This window comes from Stegastes partitus, unplaced genomic scaffold, assembly GCF_000690725.1.
Source record: "Stegastes partitus isolate 25-593 unplaced genomic scaffold, Stegastes_partitus-1.0.2 Scaffold608, whole genome shotgun sequence".
NCBI classification, from domain to species: Eukaryota; Metazoa; Chordata; class Actinopteri; family Pomacentridae; genus Stegastes; species Stegastes partitus.
Window position 1 is genome coordinate 150,525 of NW_007578339.1, and position 26,482 is coordinate 177,006.

A 26,482-nucleotide genomic window follows, 5' to 3' on the forward strand; every position below is an offset into this window, starting at 1 on the left:
TAGTAAGAAAGGCTAAACGGGAAGAAAAAAACCTTACATGGCAGATTTTTCAATGATGGGTCTGCTTCCCATTAAACCAAACAGAGGCGAGCTGAGCCGCGGCCCTAAAGAGCTCTGCGGGCACCGAGGGAGCCAGCTGGACCGCAGCAGGGAGCGATAGAACACACTGCACACAACGTATGTTGACATAAAGGAACAAGAGACCAATTAAAAACGTGCGATAGACCAGGACTCTGCGGATCATTTTGTTGTTTTGGTTTATTGTGCACATTGTTCTGGAGGCCAGTCCACGGAGTCCAGGCTGCTGCTGCGGAGGTTCTCAGCATCATAAGAAAGCCAAGTAGTCGTCGGACTACAGTCGATTAGCAAACTGCTTTTTGCACAATCCTTTATTTGAACAATAAACAAAATAGAATGCTGGAGGCTTAAAATTAAAAGACAGTATAGATTTTTTTTTGTTTGTTTGTTTGTTTTTAGGTCAATATCCCCAACAGTTCCCAGCAGACAATAGTGTTAGGAGCACATACTGAAAAGAAAGACATTATTGAAGCATTTCACCAGCACATTTCCTGACCAGCCATCAGAGACTGAGATAAAACTGTACAACAGAAAGCTCAAGGTGTCTGTTTCAAAGTCCCAACTTCCAAACATTCTTTAAATGGGGAAAAGAAAAAAAGAAAAAAAAAAGCAAATCAACAGTGTTCACAAATTTGTTTTTTTTGTGTGCAGAAATGACTACGAAGCCAGCAGCACAACTGAACTACGGTGAAAGTTAGAAGAGGTTCCAACTGTCTGAACAGCATGCCGTTTCCTGTGCGCTATGAGTCGTGGACTGTGATGAGAGACATGGCAACAAGACCTCAAATGGACAAAAAAAAAAAAAAGGCAGAACAGAGTTAGAACATAAACTGAATGAAAGGCAGTCGGGCCTGTTTTAATGTTGTCCTTTGGTTTACCTGGGAGAGGCTTCTGACCGAAGCCCGACGTGAAAAGTCAATCGACGCTATGCACCGCTAAATGATGCTTAAAAGCAACGCAAGCAATTATTTAGATCTAATTTTGGAAAATGTTAAACTGATTTCCAGCTGGAACCTAATTAGGCTTTGTGAACTTTACAATCAACGTTAAATCAACGTAAACCCACGCGCCGCTCTGCAGGAGAACGACGTCACGCCGCTGAGATCTGAGGCGGGAAAACGTGGGACAACCACTGTCTCACCTGTGAACCTTGTTTTAATTAACAGACAGGTATGAAGGTGTGAAGGAAATACTTGATCTGAAGTATTAATACTGAGATTCAGACATCGGTGGTTGGAATGAAATGGGTCTTGAGGGACGGGGGAGAAAAAAAAACACATCAAAAGAAAACAAAAATGACAAAATGGAAATAAATATCAAGCAAAGAACTAGTTCAATTTTATTCGTCGTTGTGCTTTAGCCTGTGTAATTTCTTTTCAAACACCAATTCAAATGCAAGCAGATTGTTGCTGAAGGGAGCGAGAGCATCATGACATCCAGTAAATGATCGATGACAAAAAAAAGAAAATAAACAACAACTAACATCTTTTAGTAACTCAAACAAACAAAAATAAATCATCACAATCAATGAATGATCCAACAAAAAAAAAAAAAAAAAGTCTTCAACAAAAGCAAACACTACCTCCTTTTGTGCGCATGTCTGGGGGGTCTTGATGCAGAGCTTAGCACAGATGTAGTCCCACTTCCCCCTCCATGCTCGCTTCCCCCCATCGGCTGGGAGGAAACGCCGAGCCACAAAAGAGCTAAACACAGAGGTGGTCAGGTACATTCCCTTAACTCGTCACAGACTCGCGGTCGTCGCCGCCGCCGCCGCCTGATCGGGGTCGGACTCGTACGCTGAGCGGAGAAACGTCACACGTTGAACCTAAGGCAGCCCCCTCTTTCTGCTGAGTCGGGGGGGAGGTAAGAGGGGTGGGCGTGGCTCAAAAAAAAACTACACTGATAAGCCACCGATACACAGGTGGAACCTTCAGACGAGAAAAGACGAAAAAAAAAAAAAAAAGAATGGATAGAGAAGGAGGAAATGTACAAAGTAAACAAGGGCAGGTTGTTGCAGTGGAATTGATTGGTTGCCATTTATCCAGTGCAAGAACTGAGTCTAAAAACTGGCACAGTCCTTCAGGACCCAAACAAGTTTTCAGTCAGCTAGATCTCTGATATTTTTTTTTATTCTTTTATTTTATTTTTTTTACATTTTAATCTAAATATTTGTAAAATATGCATTTTCCTGTCATACTGGAATCATCAATCGGTTTATACTTTGTGCACAGAAGCATATTTGTTATTAAATTCTAAAGCGCATTAATATGTTTTTTTTTCCTTTTTTTTTTTTTTTTTTTTTTAAGATAGTCTTTCTAAAACTAAACCCAAATAACCACAACAAGGATCTCTCAAAACAAGGAAGCTGTTCGGTTCCCCCATTCAATGTACCACCTATCTTTGTTTTTGTTGTTTCCTGTTTTTTGATGGCTCAAGTTGTACCTAGACTTAAAAGCATCATAAAAGTGAGGAAATGGAGAAGGAGGACTTGGTGGTGGTGGTGGCGGCGGCAGAGAAAGAAAACAATCTGGCCTTTTGGAGGAGAGACTCGTGACGATGCTGGTGCTGGGCCTTTTCAATGCACAAAAGCAAAAAAATAGGCTTTTTTAAACTGCTGCAAATTCATTAGGCCGACAGTTCTCCTTTTACTGAAAGGCAAACACTGATATTTTCTAGGTCATTTCCTTATAAAAGGTAATTTTAACAAGAGAATTACCCCAGCAGTCCACTCGCAGCCCGTGGTCGACAGTTCTTCCTGTGTGAGCGAGTCCACTGTTCGCTATCTGAGCCGAGCTGTGGGCTCAGTCCAGAGGAGAGCCTCGGGTCCTAGCCCGTAACCCCCGAGCCCACCTCTGTCTGTTCAACAGTCCTTCTTTGCTGCTTTAACAGTAAAACAAAAAAGGAAAAAAAAATAAAAAAATACACAGCAGTGGTGCACAGAGAAGAGAGAGCAGTCACAGGGAAATCTTTGTGAATGCAGCTTGCTTCTCTCCTTCCGCAAAGAAAAAAAAAAAAAAAAAAAAACAGGAGACGAGGAAAAAGGTGTCGGAAAAGCTGGTTCTCAGGAAAGCGGGGACAGGAGGGAAGAAGAAGGAAAATCTTGCAAGAGAACAAGTTGGGCAGTGTTCCTGTTCATTAGTTTGGTGTGTGTTCGTGTCGCGTGTACATGTACTGTACTGTCAACGAGTGCATTCGGAGCATGTGGCGGTCTCGTGTGTGTGTGTGTGTGCGAGTGTGTATATTCGGATATTCTTGCATGTACGTCGGGATGTGTGTGCGTAGGTGTGTATGTGTGTGTGTGTCTACAGCAGGTCGACGCGGCGGTAGTACAGCAGGTAGGCGGTGCGCTCTGCAGTCTGCTTCACCACCTGGTACTGGTTGATGACCTTCACCGCCTGGTCGTCGATGCGCAGCCAGCCGTTAAGACCGATGTGGAAGACATCCGTGGTGTAGTGACCGCCTGTCGCGCTGTTTCCATGGTGATAGACAACTGGTGGAGTCGGGAGATGGAGGGGAGGGAAAAGTTAGATTTGAGAGATGTGGAATATTTGATTTGCGAGTTTTTACTCATCCGTGGCTTGAAAGTGGGGCACTGCACAGTCAGCGTTTTGTTGTGAAAGCAGTTGACTCACAGCTCTATAACTAGAACACACTTTATGTGAACAAAAGCCTACATACGCTGTAATAAAACCACGTATAGCTTGAGTTTCCAGTGACTCCTACGACTCTTTAATCACTGAAACGTCTTTGTCACACAAAAAAAACATGCATTTAGGTTCTTTCAGAGATTTATTATTAGTCTCTGCTGGGTCATTTAAAAAATTATGATCCCAAAGTACTTGGTGTTGTGAAATCAAAGGACTTCTGTCAACTAGATGTACTGCACGTCGACAAAGAAAGAGACAGAAGTTGTGAAAGTAGAAAGCTGGCAGCGTGGTTATTTTTGAGGATGAAGGAAACACATCACAGTGAATTAACAGCAGATTGAATAATGTGGTCCAAATGCATAAACAACACAAACCTGCAAAGAGCCTGTAAGTTCTTTGGCCTTTCACAACTTTGCTTCGCACTCCAGAGGACAAGAGATCTGAAAAAAAACAAAAAACATCGCAGTTAAAAAATAAAATCTGCTCATTAGATGAAGATTTTTGAAAGCGTTGCTAAAACTACAATTAAACGCAGCGTGTGTTCGCTTCTCAAGATTTATACGGCAGAAAACTTAACCAGCTTCAATAAATTCAGCTTTTGTTTAGATGTTCTTCATCCAACAGCGGAGGAGCCTGAAAGTCAGCTGGAAGCATCGTTTTGAATCGGCACGATTTGTACGAATTTGAGGAAGGACAAAATCAGCAATTTGAATTATCTACATCTAAATCTGCGTCATTTTGTGAAATACAGTCGTGACTCGATAATCCGACACTAAATGTAAAACCTTCTTTTATGTCGGATTGTCAAGACAGAGGTCGAGATACAGGGAGGGCTTGATGCTTGAACGGCCACTTCCACCCCGGGGCAGTGCTCTGATGGGGTGAAAGTGTCCAGAACGCACAGACAGTACTTGGCTGCTGATGCTAGTTTAGTTAGTGGTCACACTTCCGTTTCCACCATTGGTGGCGGCAGGGGGGATAGGATACCATGACAACCATGGCGATCATGTTGTAAATGTGCTCGTTCCGGTTGAACAACTACTTTAAAAAAAACAACAACTTCAAAATTGCAAGATACGCTCCACCGTTACCATCCATGTTTACTTCCATAAACACTGAGCACGCTCGCTGCGTGTGATGTCGTCATGTCCTCTTCTGCGCATGCGGGACACTTTTGGGTCGTATGAAGTTCACACAGCAGATCACATACAAGTCGTGTTTAACTGGAAATATGAACGAACTTGCAAAAAAATCAGATTTCACCAAAAACTCCTCATTGAGCATCAGGTCCTGCAGTGTGAACGTAGCCAATCTGTGGGATTGTTCAGTCAGATAATACGCCGTCATCCTGATTGGTGACATTAAATGTCATGTCAGAGTCAGAATCCAAGGCTGTCGGTATGTTAAGGCTGTTTTTATGGGTTCTGTTCGTTTTTCCTAAAAACCTGTCGGATAGCAGGTCTAGGATTGTTAAGGGTCGGATTATCGAGTCATGACTGTATTTGAACATTTAAATCCAAAGGAAGTTTAATTTTGGAATAATATTGATCCCTTCAATGACGTCTCCGGCTGTCTGACTTTAGCTCCACCTGACAACCACGACTCAGCAATCTGATTCAATCAGTGCGTAATATCGTTTTCACGGATCTCTCCCAAGTTTAGAGGAGAGATCCTTTCTCTTGAAAGCCAATCTGCCTTTAATACCAAAATGATAAAAACAACAAAAAACAAAAAGGATTCTCCAGGGAACTATCACCACCTTTTGTCCAGGTCAATCGTCCAGACAAAAGCGTTCTTAGCAGACAGCTTGTGGAATTAAATATCTATAACACACATGTGTGATAAATGTAAAGTTACAAACACACGTGTGATTAATGTACAGGTGTACTTAAGTCTGGAAAAGTCTGGCTTTGATATAACAGCTTACAAGCGTCCAAGTACGATGAGATGAGTCGGTACAATCACAATGAAGACAGTTATAGTCGAGTGTTCTAACAGTGTAAGCTCAAAGTTTTGTATATACAATAAGTGCTGGTAAACTGGATCAATACATTTATGGACACTGTTCACTGCAGTGTGACGTGTGAACACCCAGTGTGCTCAGTAAAGTGCACGTCCGTACCTTTGCTGATTTCCAGGTCAACGGGATAATCAATGTTCTTGGTCAGTTTCTGGCAGCCTCCAGTCTTCTCAAAAACAAATCTCTTGAGATGAAGCACCAGCACCGGTGGCAGCTCCTCCAGAGTTACCCTCCGACTGATCTCGATCTGAGGACGCGAAGAGGAGAAAGAAACGCAGTCAGAGGTTGTATTAATAATCAATCATCCTTCTAACTGTAGACTTAAGATCAAACCAAATGCTTGTTCTAAACAAAAACAGGAAAGAAGGAAACAAAAAGCACTAGGGGATAATTTTGTTGGAAATAAACGAGCTTGGTGGACTCTAAAGAGCAGGGACTCGGTTTTCAGAGTACAAAAGACAAGAGTTGAGCTTTAGCATCTTTAAAATGACAAAGAACAACTTGATAGGTTTATCGGTCACAAAAAAATAACACGACAAAGATGTCCATTATACAGCTGTAGAGCAGATGCTCCCTGTACCAGTTGTTCCAGCGTCATGCTCAAAGCCGGCACTGTTTTCTGACAGTTTTGTATTTTCTTCAGAAGCTGTGAGGCCGGCGCTGAGGCCCGAGGCAACTATTACAATATTTAGTGAGAAACTTAAATGACGGTTTCTGTTTTTTTTTTACATTGTGCAGTAATTACGCTTCATTTAGGTGCTAAACCATCATTAATGCATATTTCATGAACACAGACATATTTAAATGCTGCTATCTGATTATGTATTACACTGATCCTGACTGAAGCAGCCTGCAGGAGGACCTCTCACGTACCTCTTGCTTAGTTTTTGAAGTGTAGCCCTGGACCGACTCTCGGGCCACCAGGGTTTCTAGAGCCTCCTGGACAGTGCGAATCTTCTCCGACTGGATGTCCAGCTGCAGGGTAAAGAAAGGCTGCAGAGTGGCTGACTCTTTAGAGTTCTGTTGATACACCACCGATCTGAGAAAACAAAAACAACAAAGTGCACCGTTAGAAACTGTAGAACAAAACCAGGAAGAGATTTATGACCTGGACCCGTCACTGAGGCAGGATATCGGTGAAATTATTTCTGTATCAGTGCCAAGAAATACCTCTTGGCACTGATACGAAAACATTTACTTTATTCACTTGACTCCAAATATACGACAACCATTAACTTATATTTCATTTTGAAAAATCAGGGACTGTCTGAATTCCAGCTGATACTGAAATCATTCAAATAACTGACTTAATATTATCACTCCAAGCTCATCTTAATATTAAATATCTAACCCAGAAAATGTGACCCAGCTAACATCCTGACTGCTCAAACACTCCTGTAGAGATTCTTCTGGACAAACCAACGGCTCCTTAAAAAGGCGATGGGCTGCAGCCAAGCTCAGTAGGCGTACGCGCCGCTCTCTGTAAACACACACTCCTGGATTTCATTTCTCTCCGGGCGCAGCCATTTCTGAGAAAATAATTCTTTAAGACACTGTGCGACCAGTGCACACCAGGACCGTGCCAGACCAGAACCTCACAGAACATATTATTTAGGCAGGCTACGGCCGCACAGAGTCCTCGCTTTCCAATTTGTCTGAAAGTTAAGACCTTTGTTTGTGGACGGGTGCCCCACGTCTTGCTGCCGGGACTTCTGACCACGACCGGTCCACAATGGCTGTTATTCTGAAGCACTGTGGTGCTTGTTGGAGAAAAGTTGGGACGGCTGAAGGTGGCAGAAAAATGTGTAATGCCACCGTGAACACGGGTCAGAAACATGAAGCCGTGACCAGCGCAGAGGAAGCTCAGACAACTAAACAACAGGTTGGTGCGTTAACTGCGATAAAGTTAAGAAACAACCTGTCAATGTACCTGATGTGTCCACCAAAGATGTCGGTGATGGGTGTGCGGACAAAGTCAGCTTGGCGAGTGATGGAAGTCTTGTTTCGGGGACCCACTTGCTCCCACTCGTCCTCGCTGCCTTCTTCCTCCTTATCAGCAACGTCTTCCTCCGCACCTGGCTGGGACTCTGGTCCGTTGGGTGTTGGAGCTTCTGTTCAAAAGACAAGAGAAATCACTGAAGCTTATAGGGAATCCAGATGTTTTGGATTGTTGGGTGTTTCTGTTTCTGCCTTTGTGAAGCGCTATGAGATGACTTGTTGTTGTAAATATGCGCTATACAAATAAAATTGAATTGAATTGAAAAACTTTAGAGTTCAAATGACTGAAGCAAAGTGCCCTAAAAAGAAAAAAGAAAAATTAACTCTTTTCCTCAATCAATAGCACTTCACTGGGTCGATACTGGGATAAGAAGATGACTAAATAACTCTCAGTTTATCTTTTCTTTACAAGAAATAAAAATAAAACCACAAAAACTGACACATAAAAAATAAACTTTGAGACACTTTCCACCCTGTTGGCTTTCTCAAGGTCACACCGATCCGTTTGCAAAGTCATGACTCTTCGTTGGCTCGTTAAATAAAACGTAATGGCATGCAAACAATTCACTTAAGCAACAATCTTAAACTTTATCATGACAGTTTGTCGACATGTAAGCGGTAAAAGCTGCTTACTCTCTTCCTGAGGCGAAATTAGTTTTTTCAACGCCAGCATCTCCTCGTGCAATCCGTTGAGAGTGAACCCGAGATACTCCTCCGCATCCTCTTGTCGACCCTGAGAGCAGAGCACATCAGCACATCAGCACCAATTAACACGCCGCCAAGAATGCCGACTGTCGGATAAAACTGCCGGCGCGCACGCTTGAATGTGCGCACGCAGTCATTCGTGGAGGTAAACAGACGAGGAAGCGTGTACGCAGTGAGACAGGAGATGAGATTAAGGCTAATTAAACCTTTTAAATATCAATCGCTGCGTTTAAGCAATTTCCTTCATTAAAAACCGAATCAGAATTGAGTCAGCATGTGTAACGCATGAACTGCTTTCATTCACAAGAGCTGAACTGAGAAATCGCTCCTTAAAAAACAAAAACATGAGACTCCCTAAAGCACTGTCTGTTCCAGAGGACGTGTGATCATTAAAAAGAGGAAACACCTTGCCACATAGCTCTGCAGTGAACATGCACAGCTTACCTTCTCAGAAAGACTTGACTTGATGAGAGTGAGGAGTCTGTAAATGTAAGTGGGTTCAAACGGCACACCGGGCCGAATGTCTTTTACGACCTTATCACCAACAGCTGTGGACAAATCACAGAAACGTCAGTGACGCCGACAGCAAAGCAAACCGTGAACGTCTCGGGTCGTGCTCGCTGACTTCTCACCTTGCTGTTTGGTTTTAGATGGCACGGGCATGTTGTTGAACTCATTCACCAGGCGAACGCTGTCAGACACAAACAGGCAACAGTCACGTCTCTGGACAACAACGCAGTTTTAGAAATCTTACATCAGCATGCAGAAACGTTACTCACAAGTTGTCTATCATTGGTGTGGAGGTACATGGTCTCTGCGTTTCGCTATGCAGAGGAATGGACTTCATCAGGTGATACATGGGAGGGCATGCAATCAGGGCCTGTAGGGTCTGAGTGTTCAGAGTTAGGGAGGAAACCGGCACATAAAACAGCAATATGACAGGCTGCAGTAATAAGTTTTAATTTGAGGAAAGTCTTGGCAGGTATTTTGTATCTCCTAAAAACTGAGATGTCTTCTGAATATATTTTGTGAGTTTGTCCAGTTGAAGTAGATGTGAAAGATCTCAAGTTTCCCCATTAGTTCCCATAAAACACCCACAAAAAATATCAACCTGGGCGCCGCTATAGCTCACCTGGTTGAGCTGGCGTCCCATGTGCAGGGCTACAGTCCCGATGTGGAGGTCATGAGTTCGAATCCCGCTCATGACCCTTTCCCACATGTCCTCCCCCCATTCTTCTCCCCTACTTTCCTGTCTCTCTCTCACTCTCACTAACACTATCCAATAAAGGCCAAAAAACAAAAAAACTTTTTAAAAAAATATCAACCTGACCCACTGTTTACCAGATTTTGTGCAATTTTTTTTTGGCGTTCTAATAATTTTCCAGGCCTTATTTCTCAGCAAGTGGCAGACAAAGAAAAACAACATTTCAGTATTTTTAAAAACACATGTTCCCCTGTGGACTTCACACCATTTATCCTGAGTGCCATCTGGTTTTACAACAAAACAAGTCGTGTTGCCAACCGCCAACCATGTAAACACGACGACCAAAAGGAGTCGGTGCGGCAAAAGAATCGGCGAAAGGATACAGCGTTGATATAGCACCAGTTTCCCTTGTTGATCAGTCCTCTCGGCTGCAAAGACACTGGTTTATGTATCAACTTCACATTCTCAATAAGTTCTGGGGATTCAAGCAAACACAGCGTTCTTAAACAGGTGGCCTGCGACAGACAATGAGCGCCCATTTTGGTGAGAAAAAAAAAAAAGGCACATTTTCATTTTTACCAAAACAAAATGTTTCGTCTTCTATTCCTGCCTCGAGTGACAACAGCAGCACAAGAGACTGTGTGAATAGGAGCGAGAACATGCTGTACCACGCCTAGGAAGGGAGGCTGTCATTCAGAACCACAGCTCCCATGGTAACGTGGACTCTTGATTTACACATGTGACCTACAGCGACACTGATCATGAACTTAGCTGTGACTAAACCGACGGCACAAACAAATCAGTCATTAGCTTTGTGACGATACGTCCCCCTTCTCATGCACATAATAAACAATTAATCACAAATGAATCATGAGCGTGGTGAAGCTTCTTTCCCCCCTGCATGTTGAGGTAAATGATTCAACTATTGCTTTAAGAAAAACCTCTCTCTGCTGAACACATCTGTTGATTATGATCATGTTATTATATATATCCTAGGTTATGTTGTTTGAAAGCAAAGAAGATAAAAGAAAAGTTCCATTGGATCATATTGACGCAATAGATATGTATAATAAAGGCTAGGTGTCTTAAGGCGGCGTTTCGAACGAGATTACCGGCGGCCATCTTGATTCGGGGCAGCTCTCTGGCGGAACCTGTGGTACGTGACGTACGGTGAGCGATCTGCACAAACGTAAATACTCTTATCTCGCTGAACTCTTGACGGATTTACAAACGGTTTGGTTTTCTATAAACGTTATTCAAATCACAAAAATACAAATAAAATACAAAATAATTAAAATACTAATTGTTGTTGGCCGTGAGAGTAACATAATTATCCATAAGTGCGGTGTTATAGCTACACCTCTGACGTTTCGAACAAACCGAACCGCTTAAAAATCAGTAGAAAACTGAGCAAGTTATGGTAATTTAAAAAGTACACGCACCACTACAACACAATGTTATGGATGAGCGAGTGCGCCGTGCCAAGATGGCCGCCGGTGTGGCCGTGCGATTCCATTGGCCAACAGCAGACGAGACATCTAGCCTTTATTCTACATATCTATGGTATACCGTGGAAGGAACGTGGCACACTGATGATCCAACTTGGGTTCTTTGAGAGTTGCGTTAATTGGAAGAGCAGCTCTGTTTCAAACTCTGTAGTATATTAATTTACACAAACAGAGAACATAAATCACTTGGTGCTCACTTTTTTTAGTAAACAACTACACCGTATATCTGCATTTGCTGCAATGCTAAGCCTCAGAAGCTAATCTTTTTTGTTCCATTTCAATCAGTCACTCACGCAGACTATACAAACAGCTCGTCTGTGGCTCCACTCTGGTGCATTTCAAAGCAGGGCGGTTTCTTTCAAGTCCAAATGGATCTACTACCGACTAACCGCCATCAAATAAACACATTCAAATAAAACTGCTCGGGAACTAAATTGCCCAGTAGTGGGGATACATTTCCATTTGCCTGTAATCGCATTACAAATTACAGCCTACAGTTTTTTTTTTTTTCCGTGTCGCACCATTCTCCCACAGAAAAAAAGAAAAACCCCATTAGAGCCTAGAGGGTCAGTATAACCAACCGGTGCTGTGCGTTCTATGTGATTCAGTGGTTAGAGCGTTTCAAACCATATGTAATAGACTCATGGCTGTCAACCGTAGAAAACTACACACTGCAGACGAAAATAGATCCACAAGGTTTTCTGGTTAATTCGCGTGCATAGCTAAAGAATTTACTGTAAAATAAAAAAATCTGCCTCATAAGCTACATACGACGCCTTTAAAGTGAGACTGAATGTGTGTATTTTTGACAGGAATGTGTTCAAAACAAACACAAACCAGCATCTGTGCATGGACAAATCGATGGGGTTTACAACAACCCAGACACATATATGCAGCATAATCAGGTTCTTCTAAACAGGAGGATCTTCCCACAGCTTTTAAGAGACCACTTGATTAAAAAACACAGCTCAGATGTGGCACAAGACAAACACAAAACACTTTCCATGTGCCTTAAATTAAATCTCAAATCACACCAAACTGTGCTTGTTTGTGTGTTCATCTCAACTCTACATTAAGCCAAACCACAATTGTTTGTTTCATAGCTTGATTTTTGCCTCTTCTAGTTGAAATAATCTGTCTATAGTGAATGCTGAAGACTCTGTGACTCTGCACATTTTCAGTCCGAGTCGAGCTATGACACGGCATCACGTCGTCCTTTCTGCGAGCTGAACATCTCAAATTCTACCTAAAGTGCAGGTCTGATGGAAACATTTAAATACGAAGTGAATCCTATTTAATGGTATCTGAGCTGCACCCTGAAATAATAAATAATAGTCCAACAACCTCATCGCCACAATTCATGATGTAAATGTGCACACTCTTGCAGGGGCTAATTAAGGACCATGCATCTACAGTGTAACAGAGGACGATGGCACGAGACAAATAAACCATCCACCTGAGCTAAACCTTCCTTTGTTTGCAGGATGTGAGACCTGTAAGGCATTCCTGGTCTAACTATGATGATGTAGACAAAAAAGTGGGTTACACAAATGTGACTGATGACTTCATATCTGCTACCATCTAGTGTTCGTTTCCTGAAATGAATACAACATGCCGGTAATCTTTCCTCGTGGCGAGATGTCACTGAGCAACCTGTGCAGCTAAAGCTTCAGACGTGTAGAATTTACGATAATCAGCATTCATCAGCTCAACTCTTTTCAGGCATGTTTAGGAATATCTTCACTTGGAAACAGGAGTGTTAACAGCACAGTTGTTTCAACATTGCCACCATGTGGAGGGGAGACAATTCAGCAGCAATATCTCTGGGAGCAAAACCAGGACAGCATAAAAAGTGAGCTATAAAACATCTTTATGTAATACCTGCAAGTTTAGGGGCCATAGGATCCTCTGATACATGGACAGGGCCTTCTTTTACCTCCCCAACTTTCTCAGGCTGCTCTGGCATAGTGAGGGAGGGAGCCACGACTTCTACAACATTCTTTACCTCCACAAAGGCCTGAGGGCCCCCGGGCAGAGGCTTGGAGTTGTGAAAGAGGCTAGCCCAGGATTTGGGAAGATTGGCAGTAGGTGCAGCTGGAATCGCAGGCGAGTGTGCCTGCTCTGTCACTACCGGCGGGGCAGCAGAGTCTGGGGCGACCTGCTCAGCCTGCTCCCCGCTCTCACAGTCGTCTTTGTGTCCATCTGCACTGACAGGAGTATTAGGCTCTGCTAGCCCATTGGCCACCCCGACGTCCGCTACATCCCTTCCCTCTAGTTCAGTAGTCGTAATGGAAGCGATGACAGAGGGGGCGACCACAGCAGCTGAAGGAGGAAGAGGTGATTTAGAGGGGGGGCTGTGTGGAGTATCTGAAAGTTCGGGGCTCTGTGGAGCCAAATGATCTGGCTGCTGGTCTGCAGTCCTCGGCCCCTCCGTCATCCCTCTGCTTTGAGAGGAGGATGAAGAGGAGGAAGTTGCATTGTTGCCGTCTGATAAAGAGGCAGCTCCACTTGTTAAGTCCAAAGAAGAGTCATCAGGGCTATCACAAGTCCTCTGATTGGCAGTGGATGTGGGGGCAAACTTGGCTGCTGCCACAGCAGCTGTTGACGTTGCCATGGTGACAGGTCCAGGGGTGGAAAGTTCAGCCCCTGACAATGCCTTACTGTCCACATCCTCAGTACTGTGGTGTGGGCCACCGAGTGCATGTCCGTTCACCAGCGCTGTCACAGGCGTTCCATCTGCTGCACTGGCGCCGCTGTTGCTGCCAGTCGACGGGTCCAGGTAGCTGTAGTACCCCGGCGGTCGTTTTTTCTTTTTCTTTCTCTCTCGCTGTCCCAGGCTGCCAGGGAGTCCGTCCATGTCCTGGCAGGCCTGGTGATTGTCCAGGGCTGAGGCCTCCGAGTCGGGTCCGTCCAGCGAGTTGAAGTGCGCTCCGTCTGGGACGTCGGCTGCCGGAGGAGCTGTCTGCTGAGCCTTCTGGGCCGACTGGCAGCCCAGGATGAACTCCGGAGCCTGCGGGTTGAGGGTGCTCGACACCTTGTACAAAGGATCGTTCACCCCAACCGGCTTGGAATCCATCACCTCGTCAACACCAAACTCAATGCGCTGATAGTCTTCTGCTGCAGATAACAGTTCACTCAATTAGAGACACAGAGCAAACACAGCCCATAAACACACACTAAAGCCTACGCATATATATATAAAAAAAAAAAACGGACACTGCTGTATTTTACTCCTCACTGCAGAACTTGAACTAAAATCCTTATTTCTGAACAAGCAAGCCATCAGTCAAAGGGGTCGTGGGAGTGCTCTGTCAGGATCAGACATACCAGCAAAAAGAGGAGAAATTCCACCGGACCTATTTTTGACACGACTGCTGTGTCTATCCAAAACCACATTCCTTTCGTGGGGTGATTCGACATTTACAATTAGGCCTGGGGAGGACGGGGGGATTCAAATCCTACAACACACTTGATGATAACGACTTTTCTATGAGGTAGTTATCAGTCAGACAGCCAGACTTAAAAAGCTGTTTAACAAGTCTTTCATATTTGGTGAGTGTTTTTATCAGCATTCTTTTAAATTTATGACAAACTATGGAGTTATGCTACTAGCATGGTCTAGCTCTCAACTTCTTTATTTTATGTTTGGGTTGAAAACCTCGACCTCTCTCTCAAACAGCCCCTGTTAGGGTACAAACCTGCTCTGCTCCTGCTTTAAGCTGTTTGTCTACTTGAAAACAGACTATTCCACAAATGTCCTGCGCTTCAGTTTGAGTGCGTCTCATCGCGAAACTCAAGTTTTTTTGCTTTCAGATTTGTGTGAAACCAAATTGGCAGGTACGACACCGAGTGACAACACTGTCGGTGTCGCTCTGCAGGTGTGCTCGTCAGACTTTTTACAGTTATTGCGCAACTGGGTTCATCCAGTCCTGCCCCCCCAGGGTTTATGATATGTACTTAAACAGTTTTCTTGTAGGACTTTTGGAGTTCTGTGTTTATGTATTCAGATTGTCCGTTTTTAATGTCGTCTTTACAGATAATGCTGCCTTCAGAGATCCTGATTTAACCTGTAAGAGTGATGGACAGACAGTAACATGGCACACTGTGTTGTAAAAAATACACTATATAATAAACTAAAATCACTTTAGGCTTACCTATGTTGGAGTAATGATAGATTAAAGTATGCAAAAGTGCACAAGCAAAGAGACAAAGACAGTTCTTTTGACATAAATATGCATCATTTCTTAAAAACTGACGACTCTTAAGTGTAGGGTCACTTACTCTCTCTCAGCGACGTGGAACAACACAAGCAAATGTAGGACATCACAGAACAAATGTACTTCACGTGTAGTTAAAATGTGTTGCATGGCAGCTTAAGTCGTAAATTATTATGCAGTGAGAGGTGCGAAGGTGAATAAACAGGAAACATTAGTAAGTGCAAATCAGGAAAAAATCATCCAAGTGACTTTCATCAAAAAAAAAAAAGTTGATTGGTCACCCAAACTGCAAAACCCTGACGATCTACAAGAGTTAAGAGGGCATTAAGACAGCAGTTACTTCCTCTACTGGGATTAGAGGATGCTCTGTTAGTGTTACTGAAATCACACTTCAATGCTGTAAATTGCATTCGGCAGTAAAAACCATATGTAAGGATAAATATGTGCACACGTGTTAGCGACCACATAAAACCATCACTATGCCCTTAGTAGATAAGCTGTGATTGTTAAATCATATGGAAAACTCAGTCCAACTTTAATCCAACTCGGAGCCCTGCAGTAGTGAAAATGCATTATATGCAAGAGAAGGTAAGATACTTAAACAGTATCTTGAGCATGCAAAGCTCTACAGGTATTACCGACAGGCAAGAGAAAGAATACAGGCGCAAAAGTTTAGAAAGCCACCAGTTTTTTGGAAACCTGGATTTTCAAGTTTTACAGCAAACGTACAACAGCTAGTCAAGCCACAGGGTGTCAGTCTCCTCAACTCACCGCAAACCTGCAGTCCCATAGACTCCATAATATAAGGTACAGCAGGAGTGCAGTAACTTCCTAAATAATCAATACAAATCAAGGTAAGGCAAACGTCATGTGCAAACGGGTACCATTTGACAGAAAGGTGGCTGCTATAACATTTCTAATTCGGTGGCCCAAAAAAATCAATTAAAAAATGATTTAGTTAAAAAAAATAAAATAATGAAATGGTCAAACTTGTAATCTATTCCAAACAATAAATACTGTCTGCACAAATACATGCAAAAAAAACAAAATTACATGAAAAGCATCTTCCTGCCAGGCCAGTCAGGTCAGCTAAGCCTGGGATTCCAGCTTACAGTTTAAAAAAAGTGCTTTTGAACTACTTGATGCCAACTAAGAGCAGGAGAACAGTCATCCCCTCGGATAACGTGGGGTGTTCTGATGCTGATAAATGTCTAATATGAAAAATTATCTAGCAGTAGTGTATAAGTGAAACATACGTACCAGAAGACTGACTGACGCACGGGACTTTGTCATTGAACGGAGGAAGCTGTAAAGAGACAGAATGTGAAGTTACAGAAACTTTAGGACTGACAAAGAGATTGAATACCAACATTTAAAATTAGATTTCCAACAAAACCGGGCACAGAAAATATCTTTGGGGCTTCATGACAACCCATTTAAAAATGTCTTACTACTAATAATAATAATAATACCACCATTGCTAATTCTTCTTAATCCCTTTTCTTACCTCGACGTAACATCGTGGAGTCACAAAAAACTGATTGATCTCATCAGGGCTGAATTCCCCGAAGATGTACTGTGGGAAGAAACACAATCATTAGTTGAAAAGAAAGATCCAACGTTCTTAAAGCCTTTTTTTTCCCCCCTTAGATGACTAATTAATTACTGGAGTGATCTTCTTACCAAAGAAACACTCATAACATGAATATTTTGTCGTTTAAAACATTATAAATTCAAGAGAAAAAAAGTCAAATAATGCACAGAGTGAAGGACAGGTCTTTCCACATCACAACTGGAAGCGATCCAAAAGGTGCCGTCATCTGATATCTAGGTACAAGGACTCCGACAAGAGCCTGCCGCCGCGCAGCCGATACAGCGGCGCTAGCTTGAGCAAAGGTAAAGCTCGGCGTGAAGTGATGAGTCATGCACTGTTATACATAAACCATGAACACAAACAGTTCAGATTTGATTCTTGAACTGTTTGTTCTCAGCGACGCGGAGCTGCGAGGGGTTAACGCAGGTTAATACGGAGCATCCTCGAAACAAGCCCGACTAGTTTACGTATTGTCTCAACTTGGTGAACCTTTGACAGAATGCGGTGTGAATTCTCGAGATGACAGAAGAAAAACTACGTGGATCCAGAAAGCCTCTTCGGGTCAGCTGTGAGCGGTAAATAGTCAATAATTAAAAGGATGAATCAATCACTTAAGATAACAGCATGGGTGACTGCTTGCACTTCAACCAAGTTTCCCCAAAGACACGCTGCGAGAGATCTGTTGTGTCACCAACTACAGCCTCAGTAACAACCACCTGCACATCCGACCCGCTCGCCGTAACTGTACCACACGCTAACTCCAGCGGTACAAGATCACCGTCTTGCATTTACACGCTGCTGCTGCTGCTGCTTTCTGACAATTATTAACTTTAACTCAGTTATCAGGCATCTCAAACAATGACAAGTCCAGCATAAAATCTCAGGATGATTCATAAGCAGAGGAGAAAGTGCCCTGTCATGCTTACCCGCTACAAACGGTTCATAGTAAAGGTGCAGAAGCATTGATCACAGGATGTAAAGTTGTAGATTCAGGGAGTCATTTTAGAGCCAAAATCATTGATTTTAGCTTCTCAAATATTGTGATTAGCAGCTTTTCTTTGTGTCTTGACACTATACTGAACATCTTGCTCCATCTTTTTGACCCTTAATGTAAAACAGTCCATGCAGCTAAACAATAAACACTAGAATGACTAAGAGGTAGTGACCTACATAGTCATCCTTATCTGACTAGCAGGATGTGATATCGCTCTCCTCTCATCATTTCATTATTCTTTGAAGTTGTCTGCCGTCGTTGCTTAATGACATCAACACTTCATCATTCGTGTACTCCACCCCTGACGAGATAAACTTCACGGCTTTCGGAGGGAACGCCACGCCGAGCCACCTGTGTCCACATGTGCACGGGGGGGAAAAAAAAAAAACCATAAAGCGACCGAGAAAAGGTGAAATGAACTCGCTCGCCGTGCCGTTAATCCTCACCAGCGCAATAAACAGCGGAACGTGAAAGGGTGGGCGCAGAGAAAAGAAAGTGCAGCTCAAGCATATGTAACTCTTTGCAAACGAGGCCCCACGCGAGGGCACACATTGCTGAAACGGCACTACAAGCGACAAACAGCCAGCCGTAATCCAACGGCCTCAGGACGGCTAATACAACCACAACAGAAAGAATGTCCCTTTGCTGCTTTCTGCAGGCGTGCCGCACGTACCACACTAAGCTTCCCTTGCTGTCCGTTTGGACTGTGGATTACAACAAATTAGCCATCTGTATGATTTCAGCACAGTTTAATGACGACACTACACGCGTGTGCGCAGACACACACACACAGCAGGGCTATAGGCAGGGCCTGAATCAGAACGTATAGATTAAGTTTCACGGGCTTTCTTTTGATTTTCGGCGATATTTTAGTTCACAGGTTTCAGGTATGACAACGCAGAACATCCATCTATTATCTATACGTTGCTTCATCCTCACTGGGGTCAACGCAGAACATAACGAGCTTAAATTAAATGAACATCATTGTGGATCCTTATTCTATAACTGAAGACGAGCCATTGACATCAACAGCTTCATCCAAAATACACAAGAAACTTCTAAAACTGACTTAAGGTGAAGTCACGCAGCATAACGTAGGAACATAAATCTTGCCATTGAGCCCAATTTAGCTCCCGTCTACATGATCTCTTACTATCAGTCCCCATCACACTGAACAGAACCGAGCGGCGTTTCAAAATACTATAAATTACAACTTCATTTCACTATATTGGCCCAAGAACTGACGCATCTCTAACAGTTTGTGTGTGTTCTAACTATAGCGGCGTACGCGGCCAGCGCTACTGTTCTCTAAAATTGGTACGCAGTTATTAATGGACAACTTGGCTGAGCGCGAAAATGCCGTCGAGCCACTACAAATAAGGTCAGACGAGTTCTCAATGAATCTCCGGAGCATGCCTGTGCCTGCATATCGGTGTGATGAAGTAACAGGGTGACACAATAATTACAAACCATGAAAACACAGAGCACACCGGGAGAAAGGAATCGTTTCCACTTATGCTGAAAACTAAAACACGTGCGCTCACACAAAAAGCAACAGCTCAGCAATTCAACAACGTGGTTCCTTTATTTATACGGCAGTAAGTCACCAAACAGCCACTTTCAATTAATGGGAATTGTTCGTTATTTGAACCATTCTTACACCTGCTAGACTTGGAGGATTGAAGAATGAAACTGGAATGCCGATTACATACAACCGGCCCCAATATTAATTATCCCAAGGACAATTAGCGCTGTTACGTAGCAGTTAAATTGAATCCCTGTAATCAAACCCCTCAACTTTTCACCAGTAATTACACACTGGGCTGCCCGGCAACACATTCTGCTTTAAACGCTACGCTCAGTTTTCATTACAGCTGTTTTTAGGAGCCGATTCGACTTTACGTTACATCTGAAGGCAGCAGTTTGTGGCGCTGTTTTTAATATTTAGTCCGTTCTCGCTAATATGACAGTAGGTTGGATAGGTTGGCTCATAAAAAGGGCTTCCTGCCATCGCTGCGTGGATTAATCAATGGTGTGTCGAAGTGCATCGATTAGGCCGACGGACAGAAAATTAATTAGCGACTACTCTGATAATCAATTAATTCTTAAGGTCTGTTTTCTAGTGTTGAGTTGCCAAAAATCTGTTACTTTCAGCTTCTCAAGTATTTTTTAAAAATGTTGTAATCGTAGACAGAAAAGCTTCGGGTTTTGAACATCTGAAGACCTTTTCATTATTCTTCGGACATTTTATAAACATTATCGGGAAAACTCTCATCGATTACTAAAATAGTCATTACCTGCAATGATTTTGAGGCGTGTTTGACGACAAAAGAAAAGCTAATTAGAAAAGTTGAAGCCGGGGAAAGTCACTTATGAGTTTAGTTTTTAATGCATGTAGTAAAAGTGATGGAAAATCAAGGAAGCGACAAAATGTGAGGATACCACCGGGATCATAAATGTCTGCCTATTATATTTAATGTATGTAGCATGACTTAGCTGAAAACCTTCGGCAGCTCGGATCACAATTATTCCTTTTCCCAGGAAGCGGTGGTGAGGATTACTATCCCGCTTTGAGGGGACTCACAGGTGACATTACAAAATGAGGATGTTGCAACAACAGACTGAAGCTACACAAAACATACCATCCACTTATTCCTTTAGTAAAGCAAACAATGTAGTTTACACTGAGACTTCTCCATTACTAAACTTTTAATCTCTGGATGAGCAGATATGATTGTGCAAGCTGTGGACGGAAGTTCCCCGCCGCTGTTCTGATTCGATGAGTTGAGATTTTAAAAATAATTTAACTGCAAAACACGGTTCAGTTAAGCATTTTTCATAGTTTTGCGGGAAAAGACCACATTTCTCAGACATGGAGGCATGAACATGTTGTAGTTACACAAGCGATAAATGTTGTAACGTCTAAACTAAACCAATAAGCCTTAATGTCAATACGGGGCATTTCAGTAGGGATGTTAGACCGCTTTGAGGTGAAGAAAACATCAGAAAAACCTAACTACATCCATAGTGGTAAACTACAAATTTACTAACACGCTGTTACTGTAATTAACTGTCAAAATTATCAGAATTAAATCTGATATTTGTGAACCAGTTCAAAGGGAGTATTTAAATTTGTTGTAAAGACTCTGAAAAGAACTTCTGAATGAGGAAATGCATTGTTCATTTATTACTTCAGAATCCTACATATCATATTTGACAAAACATTTCCAGAACAGCAAGAAATGGGGGGGAAATTGTTTTTAAAAATCACTAAAATCGTCTAACCATTCTGTAATAGTGGCTAAATATTCCTAATTACACAAACACTACTTTTAGGTGTGCCATTTGCTAGATAGTGCACGAACGGGGGCGACTCGCCATAACCAGGATATTATCTACGGTTATCTCCCGATGCAGATACCGAGTGTATTGATAAGTATTTCCAGAATTACCTGTTTGCTAAGTTTCCACTCAGAAGAGTGCTGTCCTATGTGCTGCTAGTACATCTTGTTCTGCCTCTGATTATACGGCTGCCCTACTTGTTTTTTTTTTATTTCCCCCCCTCCTTTTAGTTAACCTCATATTTATTATAATGTCCACTCACCTACATTTGTCACTACGCTGTCAGCAACATTCAACTACTAATTTACAGAATTCAAAGAAGTTGTAAGACAAGAAAAGTGGTCGCCAACGAAAAGGGAAATGAAATAGTTGACAAGGGTCCAAATGTGCTGGGCAACTGCTGGTGTGAAGCCCCGTCTGTCAACACCTCATTTTGCCTATTTACAAACCTTTCTGCATTGTGCTGTTCTCTCCATGTCCTTTATATGGACGAAAACCACACCACAGTAAAGATAAACCAACACCAGTGGGTTCATTCATTTGACAAACTTCACATTTTTTTAGCATGAAACACGCTGAGAAGGGTTTCCCCCTTAAGCTTTCACTTTGCTGAACTCTGAGCCAATAGCAACGCTTAAATCTGAGGCCAGGAAGAAGTGTGAAAGCATGCAGAATTAAGTCCCTTTCCTATGGTCGTTAGCCATGTCCTGTTTGTTTAGCTGCTAGCCAAAAGTGTGAACTCGACACAGCGCATAAACCCCCGACTTTTAAAGTTTATTTTTACTGTGCAGATTTATGCCTCGTGTTAAACTTTAATCCAGTCATATACTACAAACTTCAAAAACCTGGCATGTCTCTGCATGCACAGCTAGACCTCAAAATGGGCCTTCCCACATGACAGCTAGCTGCCACAGAAATAACACCAAAACTTGCTCCAAGTTGCTGACAATCTAACTCGAGTCACGCCGCAGCGGCACACGCGGCAAAGCTGCAGGATCGATCCCCTTCTGATTATTTCCATTTCAAATAAACGCTGGCTATCCACGAAGGCCCACACTGTCGCATTGTATTTAGCTAACCAGCTAGCGGACTGACAGCAAACTGTAAGCACACCACCTGTGAAAAAGCTGTTAGCTTGCTAGCAGCTACGCGAGCAGCCTGAATTCGCTGTATCCTGTCGCGCCGCTGCTCCGAAACCGCAAGTTATCGCATGCAAAACGTCCCGCGGAACCGTTATTACGCCTCCGAACCACCGTTAACGCGCTTAGTTTGGTGTTTATTACCAGTTGTGAAAATATGGTATCGGGGAAGGCCTGTCGCAGGTGGGCCATGCACACACGCAGCAGTTTTCGGTCACTTTTCTCTGAGGTTTCACACATGACACGCGTGGGATCCACCACTAAAGTGTCCCCGGCATCAGATTAAACCCGCGTTCGTGCCTTTTGGCGAAAAGCGGCTGTCACGTCCCGAACAAGTGCAGCAGAGAGCAGCGCTGGCTCATTTGAATGGAGGGACCCAGGGCCTGTTAGCTACCATGCTGGTGGTGTTTCAATGAGGCTTAGGGGGGGCATTAGCAAGCACTTTTCACTACTTACATTTTCAATGACACGACCAGCCAGAAATTTCAAATAACAACACGCAACTGACCGAAATGCGACCACAGCGGGACGTTAGCTTGGCTCTGATTTTTGCGCCAGCGAGGGTCGGTCGTGAGTCTATAAATACCAGTTACGAGTGCGTTCAGCACTGAGTTGTTTTGCAGGCTAACGCTAGCCGACTAGCTTAGCTACCTGGTTGCTGTAAGAAGCCATGCTCCCGGTGAGATTTTCTCTCCTCCGCTGACAAGATGAAAAGTCTCCCGGGAAGGTGTCGTGGGTTTGTAATAACAGCTACGGATGGTGTTCTACTTCGACGCCATTGTCATTTGCCCAACGGTGTCCTGGCGGTCGAAAGTTTTGATCCGTGTAATGCATCAGCACTTCATGCTGCTCGCCTGGCCGTCACCGCCATTTCCGTCTAGCAGCTTCCTCGCGTGCTAGCCTGAGCAGCGCGCGCTCGGCTGTAGAGGCAGCGTGAGCTCGAGACAAACACTTCCAGTGACGGGCTCCTCTGAGATTTCACAATAAAAGCCCCCCCGCGTTCAGTCCAGTCATGCACCCGAGGCCTTCAGACCTTTGAGTGTACTGGTACCAGAACATCACATTATATTAGTTTCTTTCCCGCAGTGACTACAGGAGCTTTGGTGCTGTGGGATTTGCAGTCACATTATTAATTAAAGTTTTCATAAGCATACATTTAAATAATAGCAGAGCTTGAGACCATGTCCCTTTATTAGAATATGGCCCGAAGAGCACCTGGATCTTTTAACTATAAAATAGCCAAAAAAATTTGAACTAAAATATCTGACAGCACAATCCAGTTAATGGTTGGGGTCCCCTCAATCATAAGGATTACACTAAACAGGACAAGTATACCATAGAGGTCCTACATGCAGGGCTCTATATTAGACATTTAAAGAAAATCACTAACCGATTCATTCACTGAAGCTGATACCTATTTTATAATAACATTTCATAAAGTGATGCCTTCATCTTGATTATGCCTCAAATCGAGCCTGTGAGAAAGATTGAGGACCTACAAACCAAGAGTTGTTCCTGAAACTTATTGATCAGATAACACCAAACTCTAGTCAACCTTAGATCTGCACTGCTTCTTCGACAAAATTATTGCATGAACAAAACATACTTATATAGATCTTTGGAGGAATCAAACCCAAACTCCATTGCTAGCTAGCCTTAAATTATCAAAAATAAATTGTCAGAATATCTGTATACTGCCAGAGATACAAAGCAGACACAGAACGTGACCGTATACAGACTCAGCGACCAAAGTCGAGCAACAGACAAAGACTGACATAAGAACTGGTGGCTATGAACAAAATAAATGGTCTCTGCATGACAGGTGAGGTGGAGACAGAGATGCACTGCCTATTAAAACGTGACAAATACACTAATATGGTTCAGTATCACTTCAAAAGATTTTACTAGAACTATAATAGGAACAGATTCTGTTCGACAAGGGACTGTTGAACAATATGTAACCGCGTGCCACAAGTTCAAGGACACGTAACTTAAACATTACTGAATATGACAATTCATGGCCTCGTATAAACTTCTTCTTTTTTCTTTTTTTACAGTCTCTTGTTCTGTTTTTCATCTTATTCAGTGTCTTCATTTCACTGAATTAATTACATGTATTTGTTTTCTTTTTCTTTCATTCTTTCTTTTCTTTTTTTTTTAAATTGCACTACATGTGATGCTTTGGCAGCTTTTCTAACCAGATTTTATTGTGGTTTATGTATGTATGTATGTATGTATGTATGTATGTATGTATGTATGTATGTATGTATGTATGTATGTATGTATGTATGCATTTATTGAAGTCCTCACACTCTTCCCCCAAATGAATCTGCTTTGACTGGGATTTCAGCAAAAACTTGAGGAAAGAGATGGTTAAAAAAAAATCTTCCATATTCTGTGTAACTCTGAGCAACTTTTGTGCCATTTTTGCATCCTGTTTTGTCATTTTGTGTCCCATTTTGGTATTTTTTTTGTTGTTGTCACATTTTGGTAGTTTTACATCTTTTAACAATCATTTTGCCTCTCATTTTGGTCATTTTGTGTCACATTTGCACCATTTTGCATCCCACTTTAGTCGTCACATTATGGTAGCTTTATGTCTTTTTCTAGTCATTTTGCATCTCATTTTGGTCATTTTGTGTCACATTTAGGTAGTTTTACATCTTTTAACAGTCATTTTGCATCCCGTTTTGTGTCACATTCTGTCACTTTTTTCACCAGTTTGTAGCCTGTGTAGCTCCATCAGAGGGAGTAGGTGTGATCACTAATAATTTACATTCATTGACGGGTGTCCGAGGCAAAGCAAAGTTTAACAGAAGAGGACTTTGTCTGGACTGAGCCCGTCCCATTCAGCAGCGGATACTCAGCTGTTTACTTAAAATGAGAGTTCTGTCGCGCTCTTATATAAACAACTCTGTGTAATTAAAGGGTGTTTGAACTGCTCTCTGTGAACAGTCGCGCCTTTAAGCGACCTTTATTTTGGAAGTGTATCCGTATCCGGCGGAAGAGCTCGCAGTCACGTCGTGGATTAATTCCACGAGCTTTTGATTGAAGCGTGACCGCGTGCGTTGTGTCCGTTCTCGTCCGGGTTGAGGCATGAGTCGCACATTTTGGGGGGTTTTGGAAGTTGAGAATAATAATAAAAAAAACAAAAGATTATTTTTTAATTTATCATTTTCAGTTTCTGCTCAACATTTTTGGTGAAGCAGCTTTTGTCCTGTATTTCTGATCAAACTGAACAAATATTGAAATCAGCGTTGGAGTGCATTCAGTCATAAGCATAATACTGTTGAATTATTATAATAAAACGTGCTAATATTACTCAGAAAGGAGTTGCACATGCGCGCTGCTGGAGGGTGGAAGCGCCTCAGGTGGTGGGCGTGGCTCAGCACAGGTGAGTGAGACAGAACATCAGGAAGTGAGGAAAAGGTGGGCTGTGGTTTTCTCGGTTTACACGAAAACAACACCACACTGAGCGCAGATTTCAAAGGTAGGAAACAACCGTTTTGTGTCTTTGTGTTGTTCATGAGAACATTTCGGTTTTACAGAAAACATAAAGACTTTGGGCTAAAACTTTGCAGCAGAGACGACAGGTGCGCTGCTACCTGCGCGTTTAAAATGCACTGAAAAGAAAAGGCAACACTTTGGGCTCCCGTGTTGACGCAAAAGTCCTTTAACTGGCAAACTTTAAGTCAAATATCACATAAAACAAGCACAGGTGAGGCAAAGTGCAGAACATTAAGATTTAAGTTTGAATATTGAAGTGAAAACCCTGCAGTGTTACTTGTGGTGTGAAATGACCTGAGCTGTTTAAATATGAAGGATTGAAACCTCACAAAATTATATAAAATACAACCTTAATTCACGTTAACAGACATCCAAGCTAACACACTAAACTGTTATGTTATTAATTATTGATATTATCCTAATTTAAATAAAAAGGCTAAAACACTACAGTGTTATTCACTAAAACGGAAGTTATGAACCTACAAAAATGCACAAACTCAACAAATCTCTGGAATATCCTTGTGAGCAA

The 26,482-nt window shown here is 42.6% G+C and overlaps 1 protein-coding gene across 3 annotated transcripts; it reads right to left on the bottom strand.

Annotated features, from left to right (window-relative positions):
• Positions 1-353: 353 nt before the first annotated feature.
• On the bottom strand, positions 354-23,338 carry usp10 (ubiquitin specific peptidase 10). Of its 3 annotated transcripts, none has more exons than XM_008289344.1 (15): positions 23,098-23,338; positions 16,885-16,953; positions 16,638-16,683; positions 16,149-16,208; positions 13,042-14,274; positions 10,036-10,127; positions 9,228-9,337; positions 9,081-9,139; positions 8,893-8,996; positions 8,377-8,476; positions 7,676-7,856; positions 6,619-6,784; positions 5,848-5,992; positions 4,100-4,165; positions 354-3,568 (listed from the first exon to the last, which is right to left on the bottom strand). In XM_008289344.1, the coding sequence occupies exons 1-15, from the start codon at positions 23,116-23,118 to the stop codon at positions 3,381-3,383; spliced, it is 2,640 nt and encodes an 879-aa protein (XP_008287566.1). In that variant the 5' UTR covers positions 23,119-23,338; the 3' UTR covers positions 354-3,380. The 3 variants fall into 3 exon arrangements, with proteins under 3 accessions (XP_008287566.1, XP_008287565.1, XP_008287567.1); XM_008289343.1 differs by having other exon boundaries at positions 13,042-14,277; XM_008289345.1 differs by lacking the exon at positions 16,149-16,208 and having other exon boundaries at positions 13,042-14,277.
• Between the last annotated feature and the right edge of the window lie 3,144 nt (positions 23,339-26,482).